At 50.2% G+C, this 15021-nt stretch overlaps 2 protein-coding genes across 2 annotated transcripts; both read right to left on the bottom strand.

The window, feature by feature from the left end:
• Nucleotides 1-3275: 3275 nt before the first annotated feature.
• Nucleotides 3276-4944, bottom strand: SPAG11B (sperm associated antigen 11B). The gene is made up of 2 exons (XM_031691362.2): nucleotides 4890-4944; nucleotides 3276-3463 (listed from the first exon to the last, which is right to left on the bottom strand). Exons 1-2 carry the CDS (start codon nucleotides 4942-4944, stop codon nucleotides 3276-3278), a joined length of 243 nt encoding a protein of 80 aa, XP_031547222.1.
• A 5425-nt stretch (nucleotides 4945-10369) lies between these two features.
• Nucleotides 10370-14022, bottom strand: LOC102541770 (uncharacterized). Its single transcript, XM_072950121.1, has 4 exons — nucleotides 13827-14022; nucleotides 13583-13660; nucleotides 12835-12984; nucleotides 10370-10736 (listed from the first exon to the last, which is right to left on the bottom strand). The coding sequence occupies exons 1-4, from the start codon at nucleotides 14020-14022 to the stop codon at nucleotides 10603-10605; spliced, it is 558 nt and encodes a 185-aa protein (XP_072806222.1). The 3' UTR covers nucleotides 10370-10602.
• Nucleotides 14023-15021: the final 999 nt, after the last annotated feature.

Here is a 15021-nt window from a genome sequence, read left to right as displayed (position 1 = left end):
ATCTGGTGGCAAAAGTCACCTTCAGACGCAGGTGATGGGATGAGCTTTTCACCTTTCTCCGTGAGAGAAAGTTTATATGTGGTTTATCTGTGTTCAAAGATCTCAAGACATGGGGAGGGCAAGTGCCTGGGTCTGGGGAGTTCAGATGAGCTCCAAAAGATGACAGACATGAACCAGGTGATGGACTGTTTCACCCATGGGTGGTTTAAAAATCCACTCGGGCTTTAATTGTACAGGGGAAGAGCTGGTGTAAATGTGTCCACACACATGCATGTCTGTGTTTCGATCACTAAGTAACTCCACCCACAGGTATTCAAATGTGATGTGTTACTATTTCCATGTTGAAAAGCAATCTCAAATCACTCTTACTATGTCTTCTTTGAATCAAGAGGATCCAAATATTAGATGACAAAATTAATCACCCATCTGGTCCCCATCCTCTAGCGTTCACAAGGAATGAGAAAGCGGCAGATACAGACACATGCCCAGGTGACAGACGAGGAGCCTGGCCAGGATGGCAGGTGCAGGACCAGAACTCTGGGCTTTGAGTCTTTGTGCAGTGGGAGACGGCAAGCAAACGCCTGTTGTGGAGGCTCAGGATCCAGGAGGGCCCTTCGTGGCTGCTTCTTGTCCACAGCGGGGAGCGGTTAACCCTTGCAAGTGATGGTCCATGAGCTCAGCTGTGCGTGGTGTGTCAGAGCAGAGCTAGTGGGGGCTTTGCCCCACTTTCTGGCCAGTTGTGGGAGAAAAGATGGGGAGGCAGGCTGTAGGCTGTGACTGGGATGTGGCCACAGTCACAGTGGGGTGTCCCTGTCCCCTGGTGGCTCCCATGTCCTGTCCTTGGGTCAGAAAGGACAGCAGTGGTGGACTGAAGAAGACCTGCGTTTGAAGCTTGGATTAATTTATTCACTCCTAGGGGAGGGTGTAGCTCAGCGGTAGAGCGCATGCCTAGCATGCACAAGGTCCTGGGTCCAGTCCCCAGGCCCTCCATTAAAAATAAATAAATTAACCTAATTACCATCCCCCCAAAATTTTTTAAAACTTCATTCCTTCACCTATTTTGCATTGTCTGTGCTTGATGGTCACTAAAGTTACACGCAGGAGTAAGACCCAGACCTGACCTGAGGGTTTCAAAGTCCAGCAGGATGAACAGACATGTGAGTGAGGAACGGCAGCACAGAGACATCCTAAAACGGGGTCACACAGAGCTGCAGCACTAGATCCCGCTGTGCGGGGCGCAGGGAGGACCCTGGGGGGTAGGGGTGAAGGGGCGTTTGAGCCTGTCGGACTGTAGGGGGGCAAGCCCCTGTCATTCCTGGCCACTCACTGAGCCATCTCAGAAGAGGGAGCTGAGTCTCTGAGAGGTGCAGTGGGGGAATAATTACATTTATCTCAGGAAAAGGAGCGATGGAGGATGTGAGAAGACTGGACCCCCCTGGGACCCAGTCAGGTCCCTCTGCCCCCCACTGGCTGCCCAGGGCCCAGGGCCACCGCCAGGAAGGGCCCAGCCCATCGTCGGGCCAGTAGAGGGTTCAGGCTCCCAGCCCCACGTCCACCGGGAGGAGAGACTCGCCGAAGTCCCGGGTGGGCTGGCGCCTCCCGCCGCCTTTCCCGGAGCCCGGCTGAGGCTGGGATTCCACACCCGCCCCCCCGGGAGGCTGTGCTGGGCCGCAGGGGTCTAGACCAGCCCCCTCACTTTATTTTTGAGGAAAATAAAGTCAGGAGAAGGGCCTGGCTGGCGAACGGCACAGGGTCAGAGGAAGAGGTGTCTGCTCTGCAATCCCTAGTGCGCGGACAGCTCGGATGGGGAGTGACAGCGCTCCTGGCGGGGGGGGGGGGGTGTCCGCCTGTCCCGAAGCTTAGGGACTCGTCCTGCCACTCGGGAGCTGAAGCTAGGCCCCGGTCGGCTCCCTTCCTGGGCGGGTGCGCACCCCGGGTCTGGAACAGGTCCCCGGCCCTCTGAGGGGACGACAGAGATTCCACCCTTGATGTTTGTGATCGTGAGAGGCTCTGCTCCACGCGACCCCATGCGTCTGTCTGATTATATTTAGAAAACAACCAAGAGTGAGTTTCGGGGAGCCTCGGGGGAGGCCAAGGCATCATGCCAGGTGCGCACTGAAGCGAGGACCCGAGAAGGAGCCCGGAAGCAGGTGTTCGAGGTGACTCTCAAAGTAAGTTCAGCACGCTTGTGAACAAACGGGACTCAAGCAGCGAACGTACTGCAGGAGGCACTGGAAACACTGCGAGCAGGAACCTCATCAGGCATCTGATTCGTCTCGGGCGCCTGGCACGAGGTCTCCGGCATCAGCACAGCTGCCTTTACTATTCTTTCGTGTGATTAACATACACTGCTCTTTGGATGACTGGCTCCAAGATACCATACGGGTGGCAAGCTTCAGCAGGATCCAGAGAAAAGCAAAGGACAACGGGCTGTGAGCGCCAAGGAGTCTTCGTGAACAAGAGCCCTGCCTCGCTGTGTTTGCTCAGAAACATGTCCTTGAGAAGTAACAGAACAATGAGCACTTTATGGGCCAGGCACGCCCAGAATCCCCCTCGTGAATTGCTGACCTGGGGCAGTTCACTTAACCGTCTGATTTTCATTTCCTTTCATCCCTGAGCTGGAGCCGCTTCCACCTGGTTACACACCCCATAAGACTGCGTGTTAACTAGCTGAGATAACCTGAGAGTAAATGTTTGACAGTTTAAAAGCCTATTTATGTGTGACATATCAGCATTGTTACTTGAGAAGACCGTGGAAAGGGGCCAAGTCTCCTGAAGGTCTGCGAGTCAGTAGGATGAGGCTGGGGTTGGGTTTGATGAGAGCAAAAATGTCATTAATTTGACAAGAGGTCAGCAGACTGACTGCATTTCTGTCTCCCTGGAGCTGGGATCAGTTTGCAGCTCGGTTTCTGGTCTACTCCCATCTGTGAGTAGGTTAAGGGACACTTCCTGGAACAGGGAAAGGAGGTGGATATTATAAAATTATGAGACTCTTGAAAAAACAAAACAAAACAGAAAAAGGCAACGTTGGCAAACTTTCATTGTTTTAGTTTAGACGCTACCACGGCCTATGCTGTGCACGTTCTGATTTTATTCAAGTAAGTTGAACTGTATAGTCAAAGAAAATCTTTTCTCAGAATTTCATCCTTGGTGCTGGATTCATTCAACAAACATTTGTTGAGCACCTACTATGTACGCACCTACTACTATAAGCTATGCATTCTTCTAACCCCTTAGGACACTTCAAGATCCTGCCTGCCTCTGAAGCTTGCAGTTCAGGTACTAGGTCCGTCATCGGTCTCTGGTTTCTCTTTTCTCGTCCCCTCTGTGTTGGGTAGGCAGCACCTATTCCAGGGATCGGAGCAGATGTCAGCCTTTTTCTCACCAGAATGGCAGAAAAAAAGTCTGCAGGTTCCATGTTGCGAAAGGCAGACAATGTTTCTAATTCCAGGTGGAACATCCCCTATTGACACAATAGAATAGAGTTGATACTCAGTTCATACAGTACAAGCATGAAGGACGACCCTGCCCACAGGCCAGCCTCAAACGATTACTGCGTTCCTACGAAGTGAAGTGTCTGCACAGGTTGCATTTAACTGGGCTTCAGTTTCTCAGCTTTAAAACAGGGACAGAAGTCGACACCTCAGAATGTTGCCAGGAACATATACATGTTTTTATATGTTGCTATATTTTATCAGGTTTCTCAAGCTTCCTGCACACAGAGAACAATGGTTGGAGGGGTGGGTCTTGGTCTCTAGGAGAGTTAAACATAGTTCTGAGTCTCAGCTTGTGGCCTAATTTTCAGTTTTACAGCCTACAACTAAAAGAAGAGAAAACCTTTCTCCACGTCATGACTTGTGGACGTGCAGGTCAAGCACAACCACCCAGTGTACTGTAAAGAAAGCATTTCTATTTGTCACAAGAAAAGAAAGATGGAACGACCACCGAAGACAGTGGGAGTGTTGACTAGACCTGCCGTGGCGATCATTTTGCAACGTACACAAATGTGGACTCGTTACGTTGTACACCAGAAACCAGTGTAATCCTGTATATCGATTATACCTCTGTTAAAAAAAGAAAGCCTTTTCTATTTGGGAATGAGATGGTTGAAAGAAAGGCCTTATGTCCTGTCTGCAAATGCCATCAATCATGACTCAAAAACCCAAAAAGCCAAAACACCCACAGAGTGGGTATGTTAAAAATGCAACCTTGCACAAAATCTCAGCTCCAAAGGGGGTGCACGCTATGATCCCGTGTCATTTCGGCTCTGTCCTGGCCTGGAGAGGACCACCAAGTGAGGGCACGGGCTCGCCATCGAATGAAGATGGAACAGCCACAGCCCGGGGATCCGAGATCCGGACTAGTCTTCCTTCTTCCGGGAACTACCTACTCCTCCTTGGACGATTCCTTCAGCTGGCTGTGCCTCGGTTTCCCTCTGTGGATTCGGCTCTCTGTGGAAGCCGGGGGAAGGCTGCTGTCCGTGGGAAGAGCTGCGTGACTGTAACTGCTGACTGCACGGCCGCACCGTGTCCCCTGTGAAGTCCGGGGCTGCCGCCGAGCTCTGTTCAGTCAGCTCTGACATTCGCGTGCCTATGTCCTTCCGCAAACTTTTCCCAGACGGCAGTGAATGCTTCCTATTTGCATCAGAGCAAACATGCCCCTTTGTCTGATGTTATGCCCCCGAAAACGCACATTTAGCTTTTAAAAACCTCTCTGTAGGGACGATGAAAACGGACCAGAGCTGAGCCCCAGAGGAGCCCGCCCGCGCCCACTGACAACACGCGGCCCCACGCGGCAGTGGATTCCTGCCCCGCCTCCCCCGGCCTCTCCCCGCTCGTCCCTGCTGGCCGAGAGCAGCTCCCCACCCCCCCAAACCAGGAGATATTTACCTGAATTCATTTGGACCAAACAGAAGAGCACGGTGAACAGAAAGAGGGCCTTCATGGTTTAAGGTTCCCTCGGATCTGCCCGCCCTCCTGTGTAGGAAAGCAAATCCGATGAAAGAGCCAAGTGGAGCGGAGAGAAGAGGGCACAGAAAGGGGACATTTATAGGTTTTCGGGAACACTGATCAGAAATGACCGCATTTATCTGGTCTGCTGAGTCAGGCTGTGGGCAGAAGGCACTGGATACTCTTCCTTTCGTCCTAAAAATAGACAGGCTCCTTGGTGTTCAGAGAAGCAAGGTTGGACCGATGACTTGGTACACCGAGGTTGCAGAGGAAGAGAACGAGCAGGGGTGACGCGGTTACTGGGTGACAGGGATAGAGACGTGCAGAGACGTGTTCCCTGCCATCAAGTGGCTTCCAGCCGGGCAGTGTCCACCGCAGGGGGCACCCAAAGGATGCAGGTCTGAGTGCACCACCGGAGGTACACGAGTGGTCACCATTCCTTACAGCTGTCGACACAACCCACCCAGACGGTGCATCCCACCCCAGCGGTAGAATACGCGGCGCGTCCCTCACAGCAGTGCAGATAAAACAGCAACTACAAGCACCCATAACGTGGATGCTCCCCACAGACACTCTGAATGGAAAAAAAAAAGCCAGACACGGCATGCGGTATTAGGCTTTAAATCTGGCAAATCTAATCCACGTATTAAAAGTCAGCAAGTGGTCTGCTTGGGGGACGGGGGGAGACTCTTCTCTCATGCGACAAAGTTTTCTTGGTTGAGTTGGTGGCGGTCTAGGGGGAGTCAAGGGAGTCTGGACGTGAGGGCTGGGCTGGTGGGTGCTGGTGGAGCTCTGCAGGGCGCTGCAGTCCAGATGCCCCCCCCCCAAGTGGGGGACGCAGGCAAGTCTTCGTAGGTAGGATGGCATTAGAGTTGGGTCTGGAAAGACAGCTTTCCATGAAGGTTTAACAGCAGTGGTGCTCCAATGCCCAGCTGATGCAGCTACACATTTTGCCTCCCATTTGATTTTAGTCCCCGCATCACTTAGATTTATTTCCCTTGCAATTCACTCACTAAGAAGTTAAAAGCAAGTCCTTTTTCCACCCTGTCTCCCAAGCCTTCATGACAGCTCTGACCAGTTTCTTACCAATCCTTCAACAAGTATTTTGGGTATACCTAAGCATGTATGAATCTCAACTCCCCTTTTTGTACAAATACTAACAGTCCATACATCTTATTCTAGACTTTTTTTTTCATATGATGTATCTTGGAGATTTCTTAAATAGGTGCATGAAGAGCTTTTTTATTCTTCATAACAGCTGCAAAACAGCTACAAGAGCCCTTCGAGGTAGTCTCCTGCCTCATGTAACCAGTTTGAAACAAACGTATTTGACCCCGAGTCTTAACTAGAAAATGGATTTTGACAAGGACATGTCAGGTGGCAGCCCCACATTTCTGGAGGTGAGCAAGGACACAGACACAGGTGAGCAGTGCGGGCACCAGAAGGGGGGGGACCAGACATTCATTCTGCAGATTCCAGGTCTAGGAAGATTAAGCAGAGGCAGTGGGTCCTTACCAGAGCTAGCCTCATCCCCGGGCCTTCCCGTACCCTGTGAGAACGCCTATGAGAGTAAGACTTGAGGGGAAATTACTCAGGAACTTCACCTTTCTCTGCCAACAAAAAGGTCCACGGTGCACTGAGTAATTACAAAACAGATACTAAGGTGAGTGTGTATGTCAGACTCAAAACAGTAAACAATGAATCTTAAAATGTGAATTTCTTTTTCTGTGGACCATTTGTTCTGAATACACCTCTGAAATCACCGATTGTAAAAAAGGTGTAAGCAGTCTGATTTGACTTTCTAGAAAACTGGCTTCCATGGCAAACAAACAAACAAACAAACAAAACCATAGCCGAAAAGTTCAAGGGTTCCACTGAGTAATTATAATTCTGAATGCACTTACGTGGATGGAGAAAGTACAGCCACAAGACACAAGAGTTACTTAATAGAAAAGTCTAGAAGGTACACACCCGAGTATGTGGTCATTTTTTTCAAAGTCACCTCAGTAGATGAAACAGGAAAGGGTGTGTTGTATCCTCTGTGTCATTCTTGCTATTCACACTGGCCTGACTTAGAAAAGGTTTAAGGTAAAGGTGGATGGTGTATTTTTTCTGGCAGTAAAGCCCAAATAGTTGCAAAAGTATAGTTTTGAGATTGTTTTCTGTGTAGTTTGGAAATTTTATGAACTACGTTGGAAAATCGGCTCATTTGGGGGAGAATAAATTTGATAGTCTGAGGATTTCTCACCCACCTTTTCCTCAAGACGAGAATCTACGTCCAAGGCACAGACCTGGAAGGCAGCCAACTGAGGAAGAATTTCATAAAGAGTCTGGAGAATCAGGCATGCCGCTCCGAAGGAAGACCGACTAGAAAAGCAAGCTCATTGCATGAGCTCATTAATCTGGTCAGAGGTTGACAGGTTTGTATAATCACAGGGTTGAAAGGAACTAAAGCTCCGACACAGAAGATGGAAGAGAGAACAGATACTCTGAGGCCTTCCTGAAAGCAAGAGGACTGGCCACAGGCTTCGCAAGTGCCCAGCGATGCCCGTGGGCCTAGCGGAGCCATCTCCCCCGAGGGAAGCCGCCCTGCCCCACGGCGGGGCTTGGCGGCGTTCCCCGCAGCCAGGCTCATTCCCGTCCCCGTGGTCCTCACAGGCAAAGCTGACGTTACTCATCTGACTCCAGGGAATTTTTCTGACCCATCAAGAAAGAGACTGTGTTAATGAACTCAGTTTCCCTTCTTTGGGATATTATAATATTAATTTTTTTTCTTATTACTAAAGGATTCCCTGGGTCCAGTAAGGTCGTTTTCTTCGACCCAAGAGATAAGGGTAAGCTGGCTGAGGGGTAGGCCTAGCCTGCAGAGCCGTGGTGACCACCAGGCGTGGGCAGGAGAGGAGATGTGGTGTGGCCATTATTAATCCCAGGAGGCCAGATGGGGACACGACTGAGCCCGTCCAGCCCGGCCCCGCCCCAGCAGATCTCGGGCACCGAGGAGGAGATAGACTTCCCGATGGCAGGGGAGTCCGGGGGATGGATGAGCCAAGGGGTCAAAGCCCCCGGAAGGCTTCTCGGAGCGCAGTGGGCGGGCAGGACTCTGCGTGTGGATGGTGGGCGAAGAGGGTGGACTGCAAGGCAGCCAGGTGTTACACCTGGCTCTGCGATGACCCGCGGCCTGAAGGGTCCTTCCCAGCAGGGGCACAGCGGGTGTCCATAAAGCCTCGGCAGGCTTCCGTGACAAGAACAGCACAGTGTGACTGACAGAGCTGCTGGTTCACAGCTGACCCCGAGAAGCCATGACACCCCCCTTGTCTCCAGGCTGACTGCAAAAATGACCACAGAGTGGTAGAAAAAATCAAGCTTTTACCTGTTTTTTATGAATCCCCAATGTAGTTTCCAACATCTCTCTGGGTTACATGTTTTAATGTTTCATAAGCTTAATGTTATTTCTTAGGTTAAAATTGACTTAAGGCAACTTATGTCTACATACGTATTTATCCTTAGGCAGTCAGTTTTGTCTTCTTAAGTGTATATTTAAAGTTGAAGAGTAATACAATAACTTGACAGGGTATTTTTAAAGACAAAATAATTAAAAATCACCAACAATCTTAATGTTGGAAACTAAAATCACTTTTTTTTGTTTTGAATGTATTTTTCATAATTTTACTTAAAATATATAAAATTGTATCCCATAATTTCTAAGACAGAAAATTATCTTAAAACTTTAATATTATGAGTTTTTATGGGTTTTTTACTTTTATGTTTATATGGAATAGTCCTTTAAGTAGATGTACCTTAGTTTATTAAGCAATTCGCTTTATTTTGAACATTTAGATTTTTTTCAAAGTTTCTCAAAATATTTTTGTGATTTCCTAAGGACGATTTTTTTTAATTAAAAAAAGGTAAGACAACTTAACATGAGATTTACCCGCTGAAGAAAGTTTTAGATGCACATGACAGGATTCTGAACTAGGTGCAAGGCTGTACCGCAGACGTGCAGGACTTGCTCAGCGTGTGCTGCTGTGACTATACATCCACTGAAGAGCAGTTGCTGAGACGCAGGATGAGTCAGCAAGTACAAGTATTCTGTGTCTTGCAAACTTATTTTAAAAGCCTCTTCACAAAGAGGTTATATAAAATGGCCATGCGTCTGGTTTTGTCTGTAAGTACTGATTTGATCTTGGCTTCACCATTCTAAGTGTCAGCCTCGGGAGTGTGCCCGAGTGTGAATTAGGTCTGGAACACATTTCTTCAGAAAGAAAGCCGGAAAGGCAGCGTCCTGGAAAGAGGTCTGCACCCCTGGTTTGGTCACTGTGAGCTCTGGAGGCTGGACTGCAACCCAGATACTCAAACATGACATTATCAGAAAGGATTCTTAACTCATAAGAACTAAATAAAGATGTAGAAAGAACGAGGGACTCAGACTTTCCTGATATGAGTCAGCTCGCTAATAATTAACTCCAGCCTAAAACTAGTCACCACTTACAGTTTATAGCAAGTTTATGCAAATCCCGCTGTTTCTTTACTGATCTGTCAAGCTGTCTTTGAATCTTCTTTTGAGCAGAGATGCTCGACGCAAAACCCCAAGGTAAACAACAGATTTGTTTTGTGCATAGAATATAACCACTCCTTCCCGTAGGTTTACCCGCCAAGACCGCCACAGCTGGTCTACTTGGGAAATGAGGGGTTAGAAGTCGGTCCAAACTCACTGGAAGTTTCAGGGGAATCCGCACTTGAAAGACGCAGGAGAGACGAAACTAAACGTAACCTTCCTGCCTCCAGTCTCACGCAGTCCCGGTCCATCCCCAACTCCCCTGTCAGAGGAACATTCTAAAATTGAAATATGATTACGTTCACTCCCTTGGCGCACCTGGTCGCCCTCCCTTGCTTAGCAGTCCAAGGTCTTTAGTACAGTATTTATTTTCTTTGAGAATTTCACCCCATTTTCCTGCGCCCTCCTCATCTGATACTTGTCATTAGTCCCTCTCTTGAGGTTCTGAGCTTCTGCCCATTTTCTTAGCAAATCGTTCTTTCGTGTCTCCATGACTTCCTACAAACTATACCCTTTGCCTGAATATCTCTTCTTCTCTTTTTCCCTTAACAAACTCCTAGTCATCCTCCAAAATCCTGCTCAAATTTCCCCAGGAATCCTTTCTTAATTCTCTTATATTTATCTTCCCCACATGTAGCCACATTGTAGAATATGTAGCATTTTGTTGTTTTTTTACTTATTGAGATGGTTTCCTCTCCATATTCATGTTTCCAATTCATTACCTTCATGTAATGTTTCCAATTCATTGCATTTCTCAGTGCCTAGACCAAAAGGAGGTACTCAAAAAGTACTTTTAAAATAAAAGAACGAATTACTTGCATGCGTTCCTATGAAAGTTTATTACACCCACATTTATCAGCAAAAATTGTGTGATTTGGAAGATATTGCACATCTCAAGCTAAGGCACTTTCTCTAAGGTCGCATCCGTAAGACCACATGTAGCCAGTTTTCATCTTTCCTTCTGCTGCAGTAAGATGTTCAGATGGCTGGCACAGACAACAAAGCTCAGGGCCTCCCCAGTCCCTTCTCCAGACACCTGCTTCTGCACTGACGGCCGGGGGAGGCAGTGGACAAGCTTTGTCTTCTGTGTCAACAACCTCAGTTCTGAGGTAAACAGCAGGCGTCTTTGGTCTTGAAGCAGTAGCCTAGTTGTAGTTCCATGTAATTACAGTATTTTTGACACTTGCCTTCGCTTTTCTTGCAGTTGACAACTTTGAAATCTGGTTCAGGCTCTGGATAAAGAAATACCCAGCGTCAGGCTCCTCAGACCGTCTCAAGAACCGGACACTGTGACCCCAGCCCAGAGCGGGGCGGGGGGGGGGCGGCGACGGATAGGAACCAGAGTTCCTCTGCACGTCTGTCATATTTCATGCAACCATTCTGATAGCAGCAAACTCAGATCCTGGATTCTGGCTGAAAGGTCACCTTCACTCCCCCTGCACAATGAACTGTCAATTCAGAGGCAGCTGGGAAGAGAAAGCGAGGGGTGTGTTGTGATACAAATGTTTTACTTTAAATAATTTAGCATGTTGTGTAAAGGCACAAATGAGGCCTCTCCGAGGCAAACCGTGGAGTGAGGCGGCCCGACTGAGCAGGGACTGAGACGCGATGGTCCCTGGGGGAGAGGACCATCCCTGAAAGGGAGGTGAGACATCTAGGTGGGGCCAGGTGAACAGAGGTAGCAGAGGGTAGAGTTTGAAGAACTGAAAGACTTATCTTCTCCCCCCTCAATGAGGGAGCGCTGGGGGCAAGCCGATGCCTTAAACAAGTGTCAGGTTACTTGAGTCACGTGAAACCGGTATGTCACCCCAGAGTGCAAGTACCGAGGTTATCAAACATCAAATTTTCACTGACGACAACTGGTGGAAGAAGGCAAGGAGCGTGTGTAGAAAAAAGCAAAAGCTGATGAGCACCACGAAAGCAGAGGCCCAGCATCAGAGAATCGGCCCGCACTGCGTGCGGGGAGGACGGCTGCACGCCAGCGGCGCCCGCCACCTCAGGCTCTGCCCCCGGCTTCACATTTGACCTTCAGACAAATTAAGTGTGAAGACATGTTACCCTCTTCCGGTCCTGGTCCCTTTCAATCAGTACACGTTACAATCATCTGGCTAGATCAGTGAATCAACTGGTCAAGCCATTAAAATTACTTTCTTATCACTTCACTTTTCAGATCAGTAGTCTTTTTTTAATCTATAAAAACCTGTACATATGGAACGTATGAAATGTGATGAGTTTGGACATATGCGCACTCCCATAATACCATCCCCCCAATCAAGGTGATGAACGTATGTATCACCTCCCAAAATTGCCTTGTGTCCCTTTGTTTTTGTTTTGCTTTGCTTTTGTTTTTCTCGTAGTAAAAGCATAAGATCCACCCTCTTAACAACTTTTTAAAGGCGCTGTGTTGTGCACCCTACGGCTAGAATGCATCCATCCAGCATAACCAAAACTTACTCCTGTTGAACAACAACTCCGTTTATTTCTCTACCCCCATCCTCTGCAAACATCATTCTGCTGTCTACTTCTCTACCTTTGGTTATTTTAAATAATATATATATAGTATATTACAGTTCATAGTTTCAAGTTCAAAGCTATAAAACCAACTCCAGATACAGAGCTCTGCTTCTCCCCAGAGATTCACCTCCCCAGAACTGTTATCCGTCTAGCTAAGCCGCAACCCAGGGTCTGAAATGGCATTGCTGGCAGGTGAACCCTGAACCCAGGATCATCTCAACACTGCTGAGAACTTTCATGTCTTCCTAGGCATCCCGGCCAAAGACGCAGAGCAATCAGTGTTAAGAGTCCCTTTCTTGTTGGAATTCAAAACTCCTCCTCGATAATGTTTGCCCGCTGCCTGGCTTAGTCTGATCCACTCAGAATAGTTACTGACGGCTAGTCCCCATCCTGACAGCCTGGCGTCCTCTGCCCCCTCCCAGGAGGCCTTCCCTGAGCACTCTCTTTCCACCTGGCACTTAGCAAGTGCTCAGTACATCCCACAGAGTGAGTCAACCCCGAGGCCAAGGGAGCGGGCTTCCCACCCGCCCCGGGGAGGACATTCTGACCCAGGACCTTCTCCTCTGGCTACCGGCTTTGGGGGAAGTCAGAGAAGTGGCCTTGGACACCTCTGCTCTGATCCTTTCAATGCTCCCACGTTTTACAAGGCCTTCAGGGGTCCCGCTGTCAGACCCCCGTGGCCTTTCCAACAGGCAGGACAGCGTAAGCCACCCACACATCCCGCCACTCTCACCCCCATCTGCACACCTTCCCGGGATCTGTTCTTCCACTAAACGCCCCCGAGTCGATGACCCTGCCATGGGCTTTGCTACTCACCCTGGAAAGGGGGCGTGCGTGGTAGGAGGTAGCGTTTTACGTGGTGGTGAAGCTGGTGAGACCCGTTTGCTCCTTGTCCAGGGGCCTCTTCCCTGGGTTCTCGGGGACCCTCCGTGCCTCGGTGGGTAGCATGGGTGACCCTGGATAATCCTGTTCAAGAGTCAGCACAGCAGAGGACGTTCAAGGCTCTCCACCCGCAGACCCATGAGGATGAGGTACTCACAGGACGAGTGACAGTGGAGACAGCGGGGGGGCGGGGTTGTCGCCCAGTGGGTATAAAGCTCCAGTCACACAGGACGGAGACGTCCCAGACCTTGCATCCAGCGTTGCCTCTAGACAACAACACAGCGTTGTGTGCTGCTGAACTTGCTGGGAGGGGAGCCCTCACGCTAAGTGTTCTTTTCACAGAAGAACAGCAGCACAAACAAACATGGGCGCCTGGGGACGTGCTGGGGTGTCCACCCCGCTAGCTGTGGTGATGGAACCACAGGTATTTTCTTATGTCCCAGCTCATGAAAATTGTGCACATTAAGTCAGGGTAGCGCACTGTGAGTCATTTTACCTCAATAGAGCTGTAAAGAAAGAGTGGCGGACGGATGGGGCGGGTCGGAAGGGGGACAGATGTTACTTGCGTCTGTGTGTGCGCGTGCGTGTGTGTGACAGGCATAGAGGGAAAGGTGTGGGAAGAGGGGGTAGTGGAGCCTGACGGCCCCGAGGAAGCCAAGCTGAGCACCCCCGGGGGCATCACCAATGTAGCTGTTGAGACTCCCTGAAACGTAAGGTGCTTCCTGACACATCCTGCCCTTCTCCGTCAGGGGAGGGGGTACTGGAGGGATAAGAAAATGGAATCAGGTTCGGGAGGCCATGCCACCCGCAGTCAGTGTCGTTCACAAACCTTGGCCGAGACCCCTGCCTGAAACCCCCCGGGAAACGGGCTCCCAGGGCTGCGTTCCCAGCCTGGACCCCAGCCCGGAAATGACCACGGCGCTTACCTAGAAACAGCAGGACCCCAAGCAGAAGGGTGACCGGAGGGAGGAACTGCTTCATGTCACCCAGGGGACAGCAGCCAGGCCAGGCGGGCGGGCGGGCGGGCAGGGCTCCTTTATAGCCGGGCTGGCGGGGGGGCCTGCAGCGGGGAAGGGCTGCGTCCCACAGTGACACACGGGCCACTTCTCTCAGGAAGCGCATGACATGCCTGAATGCCTCGGGTGGGTTCGCTGAGTGAGAAAGGACGAGGGAAGGGAGGGGAAGCAGAGGAGGAGAGAGGGGGCAGAAGGCCACCAATTTCAGGAGCTTCTGGCTACAGCACTGCTCTTCCTTCATCCGGCGACATGACTGCAGCTGCCACAGCGCTTCCACCCTGTCTTCCAAACGGCCGCTCCCTGAGGCTGGAGAGGGACAGAGGCAGCGCCAAAGCAACTCCAAATTGTCCTTCCCGTTCTCCCCCCCAGGCTGCCAGCCCTTCTCTCGCTGCCCTTCGAGTGTAACCTACCAGGCTCTTCTTCACTTTTCTCCCCCACCCTCTAGTCTCCTCGTTCCCCTGCCCCCGGATGCCTGACTACTGACGCCATCGGGTCCGAATCAATTCTGCTTTGAAAATAAGTTCTGTAAAGGAGTCTGGGTTTTCTCTTCTAGTGATAATTACGCAAAAGGCGCTTCCTCCCCTCCCCTTCATCCTCTTCTTGGCAGTGTGAGGTTTCCTTTTGCTGCACAAGGCTTGCTCAACCCAGGCAGCCTGTCCTGGACTCAACGGGAGAAGCCTAGGCTTCGGCTCAAGAGCTTTATAACTACGTGACACCCAGCCTTACGTCAGTGTCTCTGGGAAAAGCGTTTATCCCAAGTGCCTCTATTTGCGTGCACATTCTGGCCCACAGAAAATGTCATAGCTGAACGTAGGTCTGTTCTACCTGGAGAAAGGGGAGGGCGGATGGAGAAAGTGGAGCAGGTACAACAGAAACTTGGCGTCAAGGGAAGCAGCAACCGAGGAGGAGAGGAGGCCTGGAGCCACGAGCAGAGGCTCGGGGAGGTGCCCAGCATCACACCGCAGCAATCACCGATGGAGGAGCTGGGACGGCTTCTGCCTCGGGGAGCGCGGCACTGCTGCTCAGGGGTAGCATAAGATCGTTCACAGCCTTTTGTTTTCAGGCATTAGGAAATTTTCCAATTCGAGAGGACCCTGGGGCCTCT

This window comes from Vicugna pacos, chromosome 26 (genome assembly GCF_048564905.1).
Source record: "Vicugna pacos chromosome 26, VicPac4, whole genome shotgun sequence".
Taxonomy (NCBI): Eukaryota; Metazoa; Chordata; class Mammalia; order Artiodactyla; family Camelidae; genus Vicugna; species Vicugna pacos.
This window is presented reverse-complemented; position numbering and strand designations above follow the sequence as displayed.

Coding starts and splice junctions, on each gene's coding strand:
- LOC102541770 (XM_072950121.1), bottom strand. CDS start 14,022: ATGCGCTTCCTGAGAGAAGTGGCCCGTGTGTCACTGTGGGACGCAGCC. Junction 12,985..13,582: donor GAGTCTCAACAGCTACATTG/GTGATGCCCCCG, acceptor ACTCTTGAACAG/GATTATCCAGGGTCACCCAT. Junction 10,737..12,834: donor ACGCACGCCCCCTTTCCAGG/GTGAGTAGCAAA, acceptor TTCTTTATCCAG/AGCCTGAACCAGATTTCAAA.
- SPAG11B (XM_031691362.2), bottom strand. CDS start 4,944: ATGAAGGCCCTCTTTCTGTTCACCGTGCTCTTCTGTTTGGTCCAAATG. Junction 3,464..4,889: donor TTTGGTCCAAATGAATTCAG/GTAAATATCTCC, acceptor TTGTGTCAATAG/GGGATGTTCCACCTGGAATT.